Source organism: Talpa occidentalis, unplaced genomic scaffold (genome assembly GCF_014898055.3).
Source record: "Talpa occidentalis isolate TD23 unplaced genomic scaffold, MPIMG_talOcc4v2.1 talOcc4.12, whole genome shotgun sequence".
NCBI lineage: Eukaryota > Metazoa > Chordata > Mammalia > Eulipotyphla > Talpidae > Talpa > Talpa occidentalis.
In genome coordinates, this window is record NW_023601212.1 from 17,422,588 (window position 1) to 17,440,461 (window position 17,874).

The 17,874-nt window shown below is 47.5% G+C and overlaps 1 protein-coding gene across 6 annotated transcripts in view; it reads left to right on the forward strand.

Moving 5' to 3' along the window:
• The window catches only part of CEP164 (centrosomal protein 164), a 69,225-nt gene that overhangs the window by 22,028 nt on the left and 29,323 nt on the right, over window positions 1-17,874 (forward strand). For 5 of the 6 annotated variants that reach the window (XM_054693126.1, XM_037505347.2, XM_054693127.1 and 2 more), the window contains 5 exons: window positions 2,280-2,484; window positions 4,987-6,651; window positions 9,448-9,603; window positions 10,025-10,159; window positions 11,026-11,103. In XM_054693126.1, coding sequence (XP_054549101.1) covers window positions 2,280-2,484; window positions 4,987-6,651; window positions 9,448-9,603; window positions 10,025-10,159; window positions 11,026-11,103 — 2,239 coding nt within the window. The remainder of the gene's footprint in view (window positions 1-2,279; window positions 2,485-4,986; window positions 6,652-9,447; window positions 9,604-10,024; window positions 10,160-11,025; window positions 11,104-17,874) is intronic. The other variant, XM_037505352.2, reaches the window with a different exon arrangement.

Genomic DNA, 17,874 nt, shown 5'->3' on the forward strand with positions numbered 1-17,874 from the left:
GGGTGCAGGCCAGGGATGCAGGAGGTGAGAGGATTCACCACAGACAGAGTGGAGAGCTGAACAGGCAGATCTACTGAAATACACTGCTGAGGGGAGCAGTGGGTGATACTGGAGAGACAGGAGAGGTCTGCTGTGCCATGTGGGGTTTGCTCCCTAGCTGGGGATCAAACTTGTGCTGCAGTGGCTGCTGATAGCTTTGTAGTGCTGAGACTTAACCCCTTGCGCCAATAAGGGGGCCCCTACTACTGTTTTTTTTTTCTTAGTGTCTTTTAATTTTCTTTATACTTCCTTTTATCACACCGAACTTTTTTTTTTTGTATTTTTTATTCTGACAAAATATTCATGACATAAAATGTACAGTTTTGGTCATTCTTAGGTATGTGTTCAGTGGTACTAAGTATATTTACAGTATTGTGTGGTACCATCGCCACCACCCATCTCCAGAACTTCTTCATCTTCCCAAACTGAAACTCTGTCCCCCCTCAGCACTAACTCCTCATTCTCCCCTATCTCCAGCTTTTGGTAACTAATTTCTAATCTACATTCTGTCTCTATGAACTAACTTATTCTGGCTACTTCTTATAAGTGGAATCACTTATAAGTGATGTCCTTTATGTTTGACCTATTAACATAGCACCTGCAAGTTTTACCTGTGCTGTGTCATATGTCAGAATTTCACTTTTAAGACTGAATAACATGCTGGCATTTGTATAGACCACATTTTGTTTATTCATTCATGCTTCAGTGGACAATTGAATTGTTCCTCCTTTCGGTCACTGTGAATAATGCTGCTGTGAACATTGGTATGCAAATACCTGTTCAAATACCTGCTTTCAATTCTTTTGGTTTTCTACAGAAGTGGAATTGATGGGTCATGTGGTAATTCTATTTTTAATTTTTTGAGGACCAGCCACACTACTTTTCACAGTGGTTACACCATTTTACATCCTACTGGCAATGCCCAAGGGCTCCGTTTATCCACATCTCTGCCAACACAACACTTGTTATTTTCTGCCCTTTGGCAGGAGCCATGCTACTGGGTGTGAAGTGTTCACTGGGGCTTTCATTTGCAGTTCCCGAGCAGCTTACTGTATTGCTCATCTTTTCATGTGCTTACTGGCCATTTGTCTGTCTTCCTTTTATCTTTTACCCTTGGTAGTTTTCCTGTCTACTTCTGTATATTTCCTGTTTGAAAATTTCTCTGTATTAAGAAATCTTTTTGAATTGAGATTGCGTTTGTCAGATTTTTTAAGGGGTCCGGTTAGGATTCTCTTGGGATTGTACTGGATTTGTAGACTAATTGGAGGATCATTGGTATGTTTACATACTGCAGTCTTTTCTGTTCAGAAACATGGACTGTCTCTTTTCTTCTAACTTTTCAGTCATGCTTTATAAAGACTTTGCACTCTGTGAATTTATTCCTGTGTGTTGTGCTCTTGTGAATGGGCTGGTATTATTAATGTCTGAATGATGAATGGTTTATTTTGGATTTGTTCATGTTGAGAGCTTGTCTGGGATTCTAGCAGGGGAGCACAGATACTCATATACCCTCTATATACAAGTGTAGGTACTAGGGGGTATGTATAGACCCAAGCTCTTTGACCGAGTGTGCAGCTTTGGGAGGGCATAGCTGGAGAGATGAGAGAAGGGGACACCTGCCTAGATCAGCTGAATCAACCCTGGCTATCAATGAGGTGACAGATGTTGCAACCAGATGATCCTGACACCTTGGACTTGTCCATGTTGAAATAGATTCTTAAGATGGACCTTTTACATTTTCTTCTGTTGATCCCCATTAACTTGGACTCTTACCTTGTTTGAGTTTGGATTCTTTTGCAAAACCAGAGCTTTCAAAATGTACCTTCCTTCCTCAGACCATTCATAAAAATATCAAGATCTTTTCTAGGACTTGTCTCCAAGATAAGTGTTTGTATTTATCCATCTAAATAAAATCAAGTTTATTTCTGTTCTAGCCTAGCATGAATTCAGGAACCCCAAAGCTGATAAATCACCATCTAGAGAAGCCCTTCAGTGTCCCAATCCATTGTTCTTACTTCCCAGTTAACTCCTTATTTTTAGCCAGAACTCTTCAGTTCTGGTTAATTCCCTTTCCTCTCCTCTCCTCCTATCTAGCCTGTCCCTCGTCCCTTCTCCCCACTCCGTCTCCTCCTCTGCTTTCTCCTTTTCTTCTTTTACTTCCTCCTCCCTTTCCTTTTCCCCTGTCCTCTCCTCCTCTTCACCTGATCAGGGACTGACTTTTGACTTCTGCTTATCCCCAGCCAGGACATCACAGGGGACATTTACTATTTCAACTTTGCCAACGGGCAGTCCATGTGGGACCATCCGTGTGATGAGCACTATCGGAACTTAGTGATCCAAGAGCGAGGGAAGCTGTCAACTTCCGGGGCCATTAAGAAGAAAGACAGGAAAAAGAAAAAGGAAAAGAAAGACAAGAAGGACAGAGAGACCTCCAAAAGTCCCCTGGTGAGTCAGTGGATGCCAGCACCCAGGAGTCCAGGCCTGAAACCTGAGGGGGCTTGGGAACCTCTAGGTGTTAGTGGCCGAGCAGGTGAGAACAACAGTAAGCCAGTAAAACTTGATAGAACAGCCTGTCTGCTGGCAGATCCTCGTTTCAACTTCTCGAAGTTGTTACTGTCTCTAAACATGTCCTTTCCTTCACTCAGGATCCACGCATTACATACTAGATTAGTGAGGGGAGGGTGTTCTGCTGAGGATGGTATTTTGCTGTGGTCCAAGAAGTGATACCATTTGCCCCCCTAGAGAGCGTTGGCAGTGGCCAGTGAGCCTGGATGAGTGTGGCGCGTGCTCTTCTCACAGCCGGGTCCGCCGAGTGTGGCTTCATGATGAGCCTCAATGGTGTGAATTCCTTGCTGTCAGGACACCAGTGCCTGCCAGATCCAAAAAGAAAAGCTTTGGGCTTTATCCTGTCGGTTATCCTTGATGCTCTTGTTCTTGGTAGGGATCACTGAATTTGATTGCAGTGGGGGGAAAAAAGAGAAAACAAAAGTTGGTTTTTTTTTTTTTTTTAAACTCAGTGTTGAGAGTGCTCCAGATGTCTGAACTTAGGAAGCAGAGCTGTTGCCCACATTTTATAGGTGGAGAAGCTAAGACTTGGCACCATCCGGAAGTGAGGCCCAGGTTCTGCCAGAACCCTGTGTGCAAGAAACCCCCTTTCTTCCTCACTCACATGTGGGGCTTGCTGAAAAGTTGGAGGCAGATAGGAACTCAGTTGGGGACCCAGGTGGGGAGCATTGAGAATATCTTTGCAACCCTCTTAATGGTCCAGTTGGTTTGCATTTTTGCTCATAGTCTTTACTTCCCACCAGAGCCTGCCTCTTACTTTTTAGCAGTGAGTTCCTTCACCTCCCTCCCTCTTCTTTTTCTCTCCCCCTTCTCTAGGTGTTCTGACATTGAATGGTTACTGATGAGTTGATTATTTGTATCATTGCTGAGCTCTGCAGATACTTCTTTCCCCCACATATTCCTGCTCTTGGTTCTAAGAAAAGAAATAACAAACCATTCCTCCAGATAGAGAAAATAGGATTGGCAGTTTCCAGATAGGTTGAATTTGCTGATATCTCTTTGAAAGGCTAAAAATGGGTAATTGACTTTTCACTACCTGTGACTATTTAAAGTGATAAGCAGAATCTGGATAGACTCCAGCGTAGCTGAAGGGAGAGAGGAAATGAAGTCAGGATTCTGGGGCAAAGGTGCGGGTAACAGACCTCAGTTCCTGGAGCTCCCTGTGAGGAAGAATTCCTTCTGTGCTTTCAGGAGCTAAGGACAGCTGGGCCCCTTGGGCTGTCAGTCTGGATCTAGGACTCAGGACAGGCCCCTCCAGCCTGAGTTTGGCCTGTGGGCAGCCCTGAGCCTGTGGGCAACGTGAACTCAGGTGTTTTGGGCATCCTGGTGGTGTGTACTCACAGGCTGGGTAGCATTTGGTGCACATGATTTCAGGGTATGGCTGATCTTTTATGGATCTTTCTAAGCTCAAGATTTTTTTTTTAAATTTATTTAAAGTTTGCTTGTTTATTTGTTTGCTTGTTTGTTTATTTATTTATTATTCATACAAGCACTGGGTACAGTCAGAAGTGCAGGAGGGTGAGAGAATTCACCAGAGCTGGAGCGGAGAGCAGAACAGGCAGACTGATGAAGTACACTGCTGAGGGGCACAGCGGGTAGCAGGAGAGGTCTGCGCACCATGTGGGACCCTCGCCCTGCGCCGGGGATCGAACCAGCGCTGCAGAGGCTGCAGGCAGCTTTGCAATCCAGCGCTCAAACGCTGCGCCACTGGGGAGGCCCTAAGCTCATGATCTTATGACTGAGCTGAACTCTCCTGAGCGGGACTAACTCATGCTTTTAGTAGAAGACCTAGATGAGTTTTCAAGCATCAGCTCCCTGGTTTGTTTCCCCTGTTCTCTCCCTTTTTAACCAAAACTGTTATTTCTTGATGAGGTTGGTAGACTTCATAAAATTAATCTGTCATAGAACTTAGTGCCCAGAGATACCATAGGGATAATCTGGTTGGTGATTTTTAGACTTTTGGTAGTTGTGATGTCCTATATTCAAATCGGTTCCTCCCAAGAATTTCAGCACAAGTTTGAGGAGTTGTGGATGAATCTGGAGGGGGTGTGGGTCTTGGCAACACCCCTTCCCCCATCACATGCATACAAAAGCACTCACCCCCCACCCAAGGGACCATGTGGAACCAAACTCTAGGTTCCACAGAGTAAGATTTGTAAGCCATTGATCTAGTCTAGCTTCCTCTCCATAAGTAAGAAAACAGGGGCCCAGAAAACAATGTACTTTCAACCCATGGGAATTTTTAGCTGTTCTTCCCTCTTTGGCTTGTGTTTTACTTTAAATGGTGGGTAGGTTTCTGCTAGGGGCTTGCCAGGGGCTGAGGTTGCAAGTATAAGCCAGAAGTGCTTTGCCTTAGTTTTCTCTGCATGTTTATCCATCTAGGATACACAGCCTGAGCAGGGACTTCCGCCTGCCTCCTCCATTCTCCGTGGCCCATCCCCTCTCTCAGCACCTGGGCTTGCTGATCTGGACCTAGACCAAGAACTGCAGGCTAGAAGTGAGGGCTCGTTTAAGAAAGGGAAGAACCCAGGCGTGCTGGGAGACACTCCCTGGCCCCTCATGGGCACCCTGCCCAGCAAGCTGCAGCCACTCTCCAAAGGCCAAGCTCCCCGAAACCACCAGATCTTTGCCGACGTGGAGAAAATTTTAGGCAGGGCCCCCGTCCAATGCATGGCAGAATTAGGTGATCAGCAGGGTCTGGAGAAACCCCAGAAGCTGACAGAGAAAATCTACCTGGGATTTTCAGACCCTGAAATAGAAGAGCTGGACATGAGAACGAGACAGCAGAAACCTGGCGCTCTGGGCTCTGAGACCATTGGGCCTTTCCAGAATGGGCAGGATGTATTAGAAAGCAGAAGTGAGGCCTCTATCCATTCAAGGCTTTCTGAAACCAGCAAGGGCCTGCAGCTGAAAGGGGAGCAACACAGCCAGAGCATGGCCAAACTGAGTTCCACTGGCCCCGGGGGAGACAAGGGCCAGAGCCCCATTCCCTTGCCATCCCCGGAGGAGGAGCATTCCCTGTCTCCTTGTTCCTCTGATCAGCTGCAGTCTATCAGGAAGAGCAAGCTGTTCTTGGTAGAGAGCAGCACAGCTGAAGACCTGAGCTGCCAGGGTGTTCCTGGGGAAGGTGGGAGTGTGGGCAGGGGAAGAAAGAGGCGAGAACCCCCAATATTATGGATGGGGCAGGTCTCTAAGCTTGTCAACAAGGACACTCCTGGGAGCTGCAAAGAACCAGAGCCTTGTGACCCTGAGACTCCAGGGGCCTCAGCTAATGATCTACTTCAGCGACTCTTTCTAATGCCCCCTGATACCCTGGCTTCAGAACCAGCTCAGAACTCCCTTTCAGAGAGTGCCCCTAGGACATCTCCTAGTGAGAAGAGACAACCTCCAGGGTCTTCAGAGCCCTCTGCAGAAGACAGGAAGCACAGTGTATGTGGGCCTGACTTGGAGAGCAGCAGTAGTAACATGGCCTCCCACCTAGGCTCTCAGATTGTGGGGGAGATGAACAACTTCCCCTGGGACCTGCAGACCTCTCAGGGGTCTAAGCAAGGACTAGGTCCTTTGGGCCCCAGAGATCAACATTGCTTCCCCTTCCTAGTTTCCCAGCTGTCCCACATGCAGAGCTCTGCTGAGGAGCAGTCAGACAGTGAAGACTACTCTGAGGATCAGAGGTTCTACCAGCACATCCTGCAGATGGCCGATATCTCCAGGCGGCTGGAGGACCTGGGGCTGCCTGAGAGCATGCAGGAAATACCGTGCAAAGACATCACCAGCATGATCTGTTGCATGGCAGCTGAGCCTTCCAGGATGTCTAGTGAGGGTGAGCACGAGCCCATCAGAGCCATGGAGAGGGAGTCAAGCTTTCTGACGTGGGGGCCAGAGCTGTTGGAGCATCCTCAGGGAGTGGCCCCAGCCCCTGCTGAGAAGGAGGCCTCTCAGCAAACTGGTGGCCGGCCAAACATCAGCCCCCTCAGGCAAGGGCCAGTCGAACTGAATTCCAACAGAGAGCCTGCTGCTGAGCCAGGCAGGATACAGCTTCTCAACCAGGTAGGCTTCTTAGATAGCATGGTTGATAGGCCTCTAGGAACTTGGCAGGGAAGGGAGCAGCTTTCCTGTTACTTGCTGTCACTTGGTGAATAGCGATCCCTTAACTACCCAAGATGGCCATCTTGCGGGGTATTTTATGTATCTTCTACATAATCACCTCTAAGATAGGGGCTGAGGATATCCGGACCTCCCTTCCCTGACCTAACAGTAAGTAGGGGCCCGGGGGTGTTTACACGATTTGAAGGTGATCATTTCTGAGCGTGAGCCAGGTGGCACCCATCTGGGCACTTGTGCGGGACACTGGTACCTTTCTGGGATTTGGGAAGCCTTTTCCATCAGCTGACTGTAGAGAGAGGCACCAGCGCCCAAGGTCAACTTGTCCAGTTTTGGAATCACACAGAACTAGAGAGTTGATACTGTCCTGAGGGGCTGAAGCCCAGAGTGTCTCTGCTATTCAGTGAATGGTGTCTGTTCCTGTCAGGCTGGTTCCGATCCAGTTTGTGCCTTCACCTCCTGTCCTGGGATTTGCCCTGTCATTCTGACTCTTTGTCCCTTTAAAGAGTCATACCACAGTCGCCATTCAGGAGTAGTCAGTTTGGAGCAGAGACCCTGGGGGTCAATCTGATTTTCCCAGCTATTCTGCTGCTGTTGCCCAGCTGTGGCTTTACCCAGTTGTTACCTCTGGTTCCTAATTGCTGGCGTGCGCTGCTTCTCCGTTAGCTCTAATAACCACTGTAGCACTATAAATATCGGATAAGCTGCAGATTATCTTGAAAGTTTTAATTAGCCCAATGGCAGCAAGTTTATCTGCTCTGAAGGACAACGCCACACACAGCCCATAGTCAGAGTTAATGGCCATCTATAGAAGATGATCAGCTAGGAGCCAGGAATGTATAATTTCCCCGCTAACCACTGATTTGGTAAAGGCCTGGGAGAACAAAGCCCTCAGCATGCCTGTCTCCCTCCCTCAGGCCCCCAGCACGTTAGCAAATTAACCATGTTAGGAGTCTATAATTTTCCATAAATATAGTGTGAAAAGAGTTTTGCTTGTGGATACATTGGGGCTGGTTAGAGAGGCTGAAGCCAGGAGGAGCAGGCCTGGTTTGTGCACAGTTCACCTCAGAGATTTCCTGGGCTCCTTTTCTGTCACAGCCAGGAGGCAGAGTGGGACACTGGCCTAGAGATAGCCCTGGGCTCCAGTCCCACATCTGCCCCTGCTGCCCGTGCCTGCAGGCAGGGGTCCTGACCTCACCAGTCTCTGCTCACGTGTGGACAGTGAGCCTCAGGTTGTTCAGAGAATAAAATGAGACATGGCCGTCAAGGCGCTAACCCTGCTGCCTGGCGCTTGGGTAATGTGGGCCAATTTATTATGTCCATTTATTTATTGAACTTAGTCAAGAAGTTTATTATTGACTTTATCTGAAAAATCTTCATTAAAAATAAATCATGTTTTCTCAGATTGGGGAATATAGACCGAAAGAGTACTTGAGTTGTGTACCCCTATTATTTTTATTGTTCTCAGCTCCTTTCTCCCTAGTGAAGATGCTCTGCTACAGGCCAGGTGATGGGGAGTCTACAGAGGCTCGGGAATGGATCTCATGTCACCTTCCTGATGGCGTCCCCATTGTAGAAACCAGCCCTATTCAGAACTCCCCTCCCCAGTGGTCTGGCCCCTAGGCCAAGGCTGTGGGGAGAAGATGGGCTGTCTGAATTCCTTTAGTCTGGCCTCCTCCAGCTTCTCTTTCTATCTTCAATCCCTGTGGGACTAGAGAAGAATGGATTTATTGTGGTGTTTTAGACAGTTTATGTTTGAGAAATGAATTTAAAGAGCTCCTTGCAAGTTGTCTCTGGACTGTTGTCCTTGCCTCTGGTCCTGACAAGCCCAGACTCTTGCAATGCAAATCCCTTAGAGAGTATAGCCCTGAACCACTATTATATGAGCCTGGCGTTCAGAATCTCATCTGACCTTCCCCACCAACTTCCTTAAGTGTAAGACGTGCATCATCTCTCTCTCTGAGAATCAAGGATTCTGTGAGTAGCCCCAAGCCTCACAAGTTGACTCTTAGCCTGAGTTCTGTCCCCAGGCCTCTCTGGCATGAAGGCTTCCTTAGGCCATCCTTAGAACAGGGAAAGGCCTAACCCACCTGGTCAGGCTCCTTCCTTGGGAAAGGTTCCTTCCAGTCATCTTCCTCATCAGTGCAAGGGAAGTTGTTGCTTGTGTAGTGTTTTTCATGGTTAATGTTAATTGTAATCAGTAGTCTGTGTCCATAGTTAAGCCAAGTCAAATAATACCAAAACATAACATAACAAACATAATACATAACAAAATACTCTAGTTCCTGGGTGGGTACCCCTCTCTGAAGGCAACCACTTTCTTCTGGTACTTCCATACTTGTAAATAGTATGCTAAGGTTGCTTTTTTCTTGATTAATCAGTTTTAAAATTTATCTGTCGAGACTTCTCCTTCTGGTAGATGAGGCTTTTGTCTCTGCTCTCTCCTCCCCCATGCTGCCTGTGCAGCTTCTGAAAGGGGAGCAGGACTGGAGGCAGCATCTGCCAGATGCACGAGAACTGCTCACTGTGCTGTAGCAGCAGAGTTATGAGGATCAGGAAACCAGCCTGTGATTTCTCACACAGTTGGTACAATGGTAATTTCTGGATGTTGTGTTTCATTAGAGCCTCTGAACGGAGGTGGTTTACATTTGAGCGGGCAGGATTTAGACGTTTTATTTTTGTATCTGTCTCTTACACTGCCAGAGCCATGCGGTTTCTAATAAGATGTTTTCTGTGGCCCAGGCCCTGGGCTCCTCCTCAGCCCTAGTCCACGTTCCTCTCGGGGGCCTGGCCCCTCTGCGAGGCCTGGTGGATGGCCCGCCTGCTGCTCTTCGTGGGTCTCAGAGCGTGAGCCTGGGCAGTTCCGTGGAGTCCCGTCAGCTTGGAGAGCTCCCACTGGTAACTACCTTCTCTTCTGTTCAGTGTATTTAGTTATGACGTGTTCTCCGTGTGCTGTGCACGGAGCTTTGGCCCAGAATGAGCACAGAGGGCATGGGCAGAGTCCTCAGAGTTCAGAATTTTGCCGGGTAGGTGAGTCACCTCTGTGTGATGGTGAACCTGGGCTCTGGGAAGCGGGGAAGAGACCCACGCCCTAGGGTCTGCAGTGCTAACTTCCCAGTCTACACAGCCAGGACAGGAGGAGTTGGAGAAGGGAGGGATCAGTTGTGTGAGCCAGAGTTGCTCGGGTCAGCTTTGTGGTCATGGCGGTCATGATCTGGGAAATATCTAAACAGAGAGAGAGAGAGTGGGGAAAGCGTTCGGAAGGTCATTCTGAAGGTTTTCCTAGTGAGTCCCTTTATTTTCCTTCCCTGTTTTGGAGCCTTCACAGGGTCTCAAGACTTCAGCTTATCCAAAGGGTCTCTTGGGCTCTGTCCATGAGGACAAGAATGCTCTCAGTCTCTTGGCTTTGGGGGAGGAGACCAACGAGGATGATGAGGTGGAGAGCGACAATCAGGTAATAATAAATCTTCTCCCAGCCTGGAATCCCACTGCTGTTGTTTCCTTGGGAATTTTTTTTATTGCGGTGAAATATATATGTAACATGAAAGTTACCATTTTCCCCACTCTTAAGGGTATAATTCAATGGCCTTCATGACCTACACGTGTTGTGTAATCATCACCACTATACATCTCCAGAAGTTGTTCATCCTAAACAGAAAATCTGTACCATTAAGCAAAAAACAAAAAACCCTTCCCCATCCAACCCTCTCCTTAGCCCCTCGTAACCTCTAATCTACTTTCTGTCTCTGAACTTACCTACTCTAGATATTGCATGTAAGTGGAATCATACCTTATTTGTCCTTTTCTGTCTGGCCTCATTCTTGTTGCATAGGTATTTTCAGAGCTGACCTATGCTGTCACATATATTAGAACTTCATTCTCTTTTGGGTTGAATAATACTCTATTGTATGAATTAACATGTTGCTTAACAACGTTTCAATCAAGATGGATCGAATATACGATGGAGGTCCCATTTGACTATGCTCTACAGCCTCGTGGTAGGATGTGCCATCTAGGTTTGTGTGATTATATGCTATGACCTTCACACTGTGCAGAAATCTAATGACACATTTCTCAGACTGTGTCCCCATTGTTAAACGAGGTGTGTCTGTCTACCATGTTATGTTTGTCCACTCACCTATCGATGGACACTTGCATTGCTCATGGCTAAGTTTCAAGGTACTTTGAAAACAGGTAAAAATGATTTTCCAGCCACAGCTTCATTTCTGCCCAGTATATATACCTCCTGTGTCTGACCTAGATGGCTCTTATCCTAGAGCAGTCCTCCAACTTACCACTCACAATCATTTTTGTTTTCAGAGTGTGCGCAGCTCAAGTGAGCTCCTTAAGAACCTGCACCTGGACATTGGGGCACTCGGGGGTGACTTTGAGTATGAGGTAAGAGCTGGAAACCCTTCCAGAATGCCTCAGCCTGGTTTGTCCCTCCTTCTTTCATCAGCCTTTCTCCTTGTGGGATGCATATTTGCAAAGAGAACCATTTTGTCCCAGTCCCATCCAGATGTGCTTTCTGGGTGGTGAGGATGGACAAGAGGGGGAGGGGATCATCCATTTACTCTTTTATCAAATGACCACATTCATTGAATATTTCTACATGAGTCACTTTGTTGGTACTGTAGGTCACAGAAGCATGAATTAGAGGCAATTACTTCCCTCTAAGAGTTTATAGTCTCATAAAAGAGAGACTTAAGTGACTGGAAACAGTATCATGGTAGGGAAGAATTAGGGGTCTCCTGCCCATATGGATGCCCATATGGATGGCTTCAGTGAGAAACTGCAATCTGCCGTGAGCCAGGAAGGGCGATGGGCAGGACTGGACAAGTCATTAGTGAGAGTGAGTGCTGCACGGTAGAGGCAGAGGTATGCAGTGAGGTTGGGGATGATGAGGTGCCTTCTTTGGAGTTCAGAGCACATGCCGGAGAGGAGTGAGCGTAGGATCATGGAGGTAAGTTGGGCTGGGTGAAATTTGGATTGGATCGTACAGGCATTGGGAGCCATCAGAGGTTTTAAGCAGGTGTAATGTCTTAACATTACGAATTTTTGTTGAATGCTCGCTCTGTAGCAGACCATGATGCTAGACTCTGGGGGAAAATCGCATAACTGTGGGATATGGATCCTGGGTGGTCTCCAGGAGTTTGCAGTTAGAAAGAACACTAGGTACTTGGTGTTTTGTAAGTGTTATGTAAGTGTGAGTAAATGAATATTTAGGAAACTATAAAGCAGGGTAGTGCATGTAAAAAGTCACAGCATAGGCACTCTGTCTGGAAGAAGGGAAGAATTACTTGCCTAGAGATCAGGTAAAACTTGGTGGAGGGATATTTGACCTGGGTCTTGAAAAGTAGATTTTGGATATGGGGGATAAAAGGGTTATTTTAGGCAAGTGACTGACAAGCAAAGGCACAAGGGTTGGGAAATGCAGAATATTGGTGGGGATAGCTTCCAGGCTCTTCCAGACACTCTGCCCCTGTCCACCTCCACAATCCTGTTGCTTCTAGTCTTTGTCTCCATGGTGTGTCCTCCTCTACCACCAGAATGTTATTTAAAACAAAACCCAAAACTTACCAAGTCTTTTTAATACCTAAAAAACTCCAAATGCATTTTTGTACTTGAACAGTCCCCAATATATGCTATTTTATCTAGTCTTCAATTCATTAATCTTTAACACATTAACATTTCTCCAAATATTCCAAGTGTACTCATGCACGCAATAAATCATGAAGTCAACAACTGAGATTTCCCCAAATCTTTACATCTTGATTGAAAATGTAGTGAAACATTTTTCACGAGTAAATTCTTTGAGACTTTAAACACTTTAGGAATGTAACAAATCACTCACATTTTTATCAGAATGAACACAAAACTCACCAAACATAAGTGCTCACACTGGATTTAAGTGTGTCCTTATTATCTCTTATTGTGTATCCTTATTGTTACCTCTGGTCATGGTCTTATTATTTCTGATTCTTATCTCTTAGTCTTCTGCCACCTTGAGAGCCAGGGTTTAACATCAGACTGGCTGAGGATGCAGATGCTGGTAAGGCTCTGGTTTGGTACCAAGACCTGAGTTGCAGCTGGGCCTTCCCAAGTGACTCAACTAGCTGCTGGGAAGATCCCTTTTTATAGTTAGGCTTTCTCTGTTAACCCAGAATCTCTCCAGATTTCTGGTTCTGCACAGATATATTTTGACTGTGACTGTAACACACTCTGCCAAATGTGACACTTTTCTCCCCTCTTTATTAACCAGGTCTTTGTCTGCTCTGGTCTGGTTGATTTAAATACCAAGCCTTCAGCCTATTTGGTTCCCTGAAACGCCACCTTTGTTCCTTATTGACCATTGATACCTTGTATCAGTGATGAAATCAAAGAGCGTGCTGGGGATTTGAGCCTAGAAGAGTGTCAGGAGGGCTGGCTTGCTTTTGGAGAATGAGGACAAGTCTCTGAGACTGAGCATGTTGAGGGGAGAGATTCCAGTTGATTCATGCCCAGCACCTAGCCCACTGCCTGGGAGAAGGAAGCATGTGGGGATATTTTGCTGAGCAACTGAGTGAGCAGAAGGGTGAATGAATGAGCCAGGCTGTTGTAGGAGGGCAGCTCGGGTTGCACGGTTCCTTCCTTGGCTCTCCAGTGTGCTGGGTGGAATATATACGTAGTGCTGGAAGATCCCAGTGTGATCGATCATGATGCATCTTGACTCTGGACTAGTTAATTTTTATTCACAATAGATGATAAATATCAACAAAAAGAGATTTTATTTGACTTGTGCTGGATTTTACTAAAAGCTCCCCTTCTAATGATGATGTATGCTGCTTCAGAGAAGTGGGAGCTTTCAGACATATTTTTTATAACCTCTTTAATATAAATAGGCAACCCAGTGTGAGGGGGGAAATGTCTGGAGTGGGAGGTGTTACAGACACCTCCCACCCCTGTCTCTAGCATCCCTGCAGATTTAGTTCTTTTTGCCACATGGAGTGTTGGATTCCTGTGTTCTAATCTCAGGAAGGAGCTAGGACTTTTCCAGGTGGGGTAGGTTAGTGGTAGGGATAGGTGGGGAGGTTTCAGATCAAAGCTGCCTCTACTTGGACCACAGTCATTGAAAATGTCTTTTGTCCCAGTGTATAGAACTTGGATCCTCTGAACTGCCCACCCCTTCCTGCTCCGGGCCTCCCAGGAAGTCCAAGATGGAGCTCTCCTTCCGGGGTTAGTTCCATCCTGTCTCCCTGTCAACAGTCACTTTGCTCATGATTCCATGAGAGGGCAGTAGGATGGCAAGAATGCATTTCTCTCTCTTTCTGCCTCCTTCCCCCTCCTCTCCTGCCTTCAGCTCAAACCCATTTCTAGTCTGTTACGGAATCAAAAGGGATATGTTTGTGGAACAGCCACTGAGAATGGGTGTGTGTGAAAGAGGGGAGAATGAAGGGTAGGCAGGCAGGTGGCATGTGGCCTTGTGGTGCTGATGAAAAAGCCCATGGGGGATCAAAGGGAAGGGAGGGAGCTGGGCTCAGAAATAACAGGATGATGTCAGTGTGATTGGAAAGCGCTAACGACACGGGGGAGCAGTGAAAAGAATTGAGACCAATGGGGTGGGAATGAGATGTGGAAAATTAACTGGACTGATGGCTGGCTTGGTGGGAGTCCCCGAGAACTGTGCCTGCACGAGATCGCGTGCAGCTCCCCGTCCTCCACTCCCTGCTGCCTGAGCCTCGCGCTTGATGGAGCCCTGCCTTTGTGCACTGGACTGGAGGAGGGGGCTGGCAGCTCTGGAGGCCTCAGAGCTTTTGGGGGGTATGTTAAATATTCATGCAGGGGCTCTTACAGGCTCTCTCCTGCACCCCCCTCCTCATGCAGATGGCAAGGTCTTTTTTGAAAAAGCAGCAGAAATTTGCCTTGTGACACTCAAGGACCTGGGGCTGTGACAAGAGACACGAGTCTGATCACCAATGAGCTGTGAGCAAAGCTCTGCTGAGGGCACAGACCCCCACCCTTGCCTGTCAGCTCTGCAGAGCACCGGGCAGGGGACGCTATCCTGGTGCCCAGTGGACATCCTGGCAAGGCTTTGGCCTGTGATGTTTTAGGAGGAGGGGCCAAGTGGAAGGGAGTGTGAGATGGATGGGATTTCCAGACACCCACCTCTCAGTCTTTTGTTTGTGGATAATCTACAGCAAATGTCCATTCTTCCACTGCTGTCCTCGCCCTCACACTGGGCCTCTGGCTGGCATGTCATTGTACTTCGTCCACATGGGTGCAGAGAATGCAAGCTCATTTATTTTAATATTAGCCATGTCTTAATACTTTCATATTTAGATAGTTGGAATAGGGTAAGCTCTGCCTTGTGAAAATCTTTGGAAGAATTTAACCTTCTGAGCTGCCTGGACTGGGCCTGACCTCCTTGTGGTCTGGCTGTATCCTTTCATGTAGAAAAATGGTAATCCATCTGTATCGGTGTCCTCTACTTTTTTTTTACACCATCTTGAATATTGAGTTAACATGTTGTTTTCCATAGTAAGACCTGTAACAAATATGAGTCTAATCTTACTTAACTTAGTAAAATAAATATTATGTCTCCATTTACAAAGTAGAAAGGAAGCTTCACCTCCTATGTTTGCTTGACACTTACTTAAAATAATTCAGCCAGTATGCATTTACTGAGCACCCATTATATGCCAGGAAATAGGCCTTAAGGAGAATATGGAGCTAATTTGATGAGGCAAACAGACAAGGAAATCGGCAACTTTAATGCGATAGTTGTTAGGGAGTGGATGGAGAAGGCTCATCTCAGGACAGCTGCCCCAGAGATCAGGGAAGGCTTTGTGGGAGTTTGTCAGGGGCGGAAGAGAGAGAGGGTTAAGAGTGTGCATGGCAGAGTAGTGAGCTAGCCTGGTGCTAATTCCTAGACAGCAGGAGAGGCTGTGTGTGTGGTGTGACTGGAGACTACCAGTGAGAAGCAGGCAGGGGGTGGAGAAGGGCTGTGGGCCATATGTGGAGGTGTGACCATGGTTGTGTTTGTGGCCCGACACTTCCTCCATCCCCTAATCCAAGGTCTGTTGCCAGGCAGCTCTCTGGAGGCCAGGTTTCACTGTCTATTTAGGCATGAGAGCCTTCTTTAACATGGAGCCACCATGGCAGGGTGGGTGCTTTTGCTGAGGGAGGACCAGATGTGGTTGCCACATACTCCTTGTACATCCTAAGTAAGACACCCCCACCTCCTCCTTGGAGTCTGTGGAAACCCCAGATCAGTTACTGAATTCCTGCTGAATTCAGGCCACTGTTGGGGATTGAGATAAACAGGCCTCATCTCACCCTGAGGTGCTTTTCTTAGTCTAGTGATGATGGCAGATTTCTTCCATGCTGTGGGTAGGGATGTTGAGAGGATAGGCAGCACTGGGCGGTCCCCCGCCTGCCTTATGCCATGGCATGAGAGAAACCTACTCCTCTTCACCTCCACCCTTTGCTTTTTGCCCAGGCGACATTACCACGGAGTCCAGTCCTCTTTACTCAAAGCACAAATTCATACCAGGGCCACCTGAACATTTCACTGTTCTTTGTACTGAACCAAATTCCTTGTTCATGTGTGGGTCCTCACGATGGTGTTTGGCACATAGAAGGTCCTTGGATGCGTGGTCTTCTCATATGAGAATAGTTACCATATTTGGAATGTGTACAGGATGTCAGTTCTTCGTTCTTGAACTCATTTAATGAGTGTTAACTCATTTAATCTTTTTACATCCCTGTGAGGTAGATCTTCTTATATACTCATATTTTAGAGGAAGAAACCGAGGCACCGAGAAGTTAATTTAAGCTCACTCTTAAGTATGGAGCCCAAACTGGAGCCACATACCTGCTTCCAGCCCAGGGCAGTTGAGGCCCCTCTTCCGGTGTGAGGACTGGTAGTGGGGAGGGTGGGATTAGTCCACCGCTCCCAACCCTGTCCTGAGAAAGGGCCTGGTTTTAGCACAGGGAGGTCATGCTGATGGGCCAGACTCTAGCCGTAGTCGGTGCCCTTGTCACTGAGGGCGAGGTCAGCGGTGCTGGCAGGGTCACCACCCGGAGTCTCGACACTTTGGCCCTCAAACTTGTACATGGGTCTGCTGAGTAGGTGTTGCTCAGGACTGGGAGCTTTGAGGGACCCCAGACATTATCCCGCTCAGGTGCTCTCACCTCACATGTCATAGCTGAGTGAAACCACAGTGACTTGTCACACACCTGTTAGCGGCCATAGTGGCACTGTGCCCCTGCCCTGCTTGGGGGTGGGGGGGCTCCATCTGGCCCTTGCTTGCATCCCTCCCCCAATCCCATTTCCACACCACAGCACAGTTATTTTGTGCTGCTAGCAGGAGCAACAATGTAAGGTTTGTATGTTGGTAATTTGTTACCTAGAAGGCCCACAGTGTCTCTAGATTTCTGGCATATTAATAAAAGAGCTGCTGCTGTGTAAAAACAATGAACAAAGTGAGGGATGTGAGAAGCAGGGTGTGGCAGCTGTCGGGCGAGATGCTGACATTTCTGCCCCAGAAGCTGGCCAGGGACCTCAGTAGGTTGACAGCCTCCAGCTGCTGTACCCTTGGTCCACCCTGGCCCCTGCCAAGGTTGTGCTGGCCAGTGCAGTTGATGGAGCACCACAGGCCCTAGAGCCTGGCCATTTCCCCACGCAGGACCCCTCTCATGGGTACCTGCGTGGGGGCTCTCAGCAGCGCTGGCAAACATGGTCTCAGCTGTGCTGTGGCTTGAAGCTTTTCCTACTCGAGCACCTCCTTCCTTCTCTCTGCTCATAGGGCTCTCCCCACCATCAATCTCCTACATACCTTTTCCTGTCGTGACCTCGCTTCTCAGGACCGAGTTGACAGTCTTTTGACAGAGGGTCCTGTCTGCAGGGGTGTCATACAGGGGTGGCTTTAGGATGAGAGCTGCTGTCATTGTTCCTTATTTCTATGTGCCTTAAAGTATTTTATTGGAATCCTTTGGCTACAACCAAGTCCTGTCTAAGATGAAGGGAAAACTGTTCAATTGATATTGAAGTACTCTTAAGATTTCCAGGCATTCCCCCCCCCCCCAATAAGTTGACAGCTGATGGTTAATGGAGGAAAGTTGTGTGTTCTAAACTTCCTCCCACCACTCCTGGAGAAGGGATGTTCTTGTCTTAGTCAAGTCCCTAGT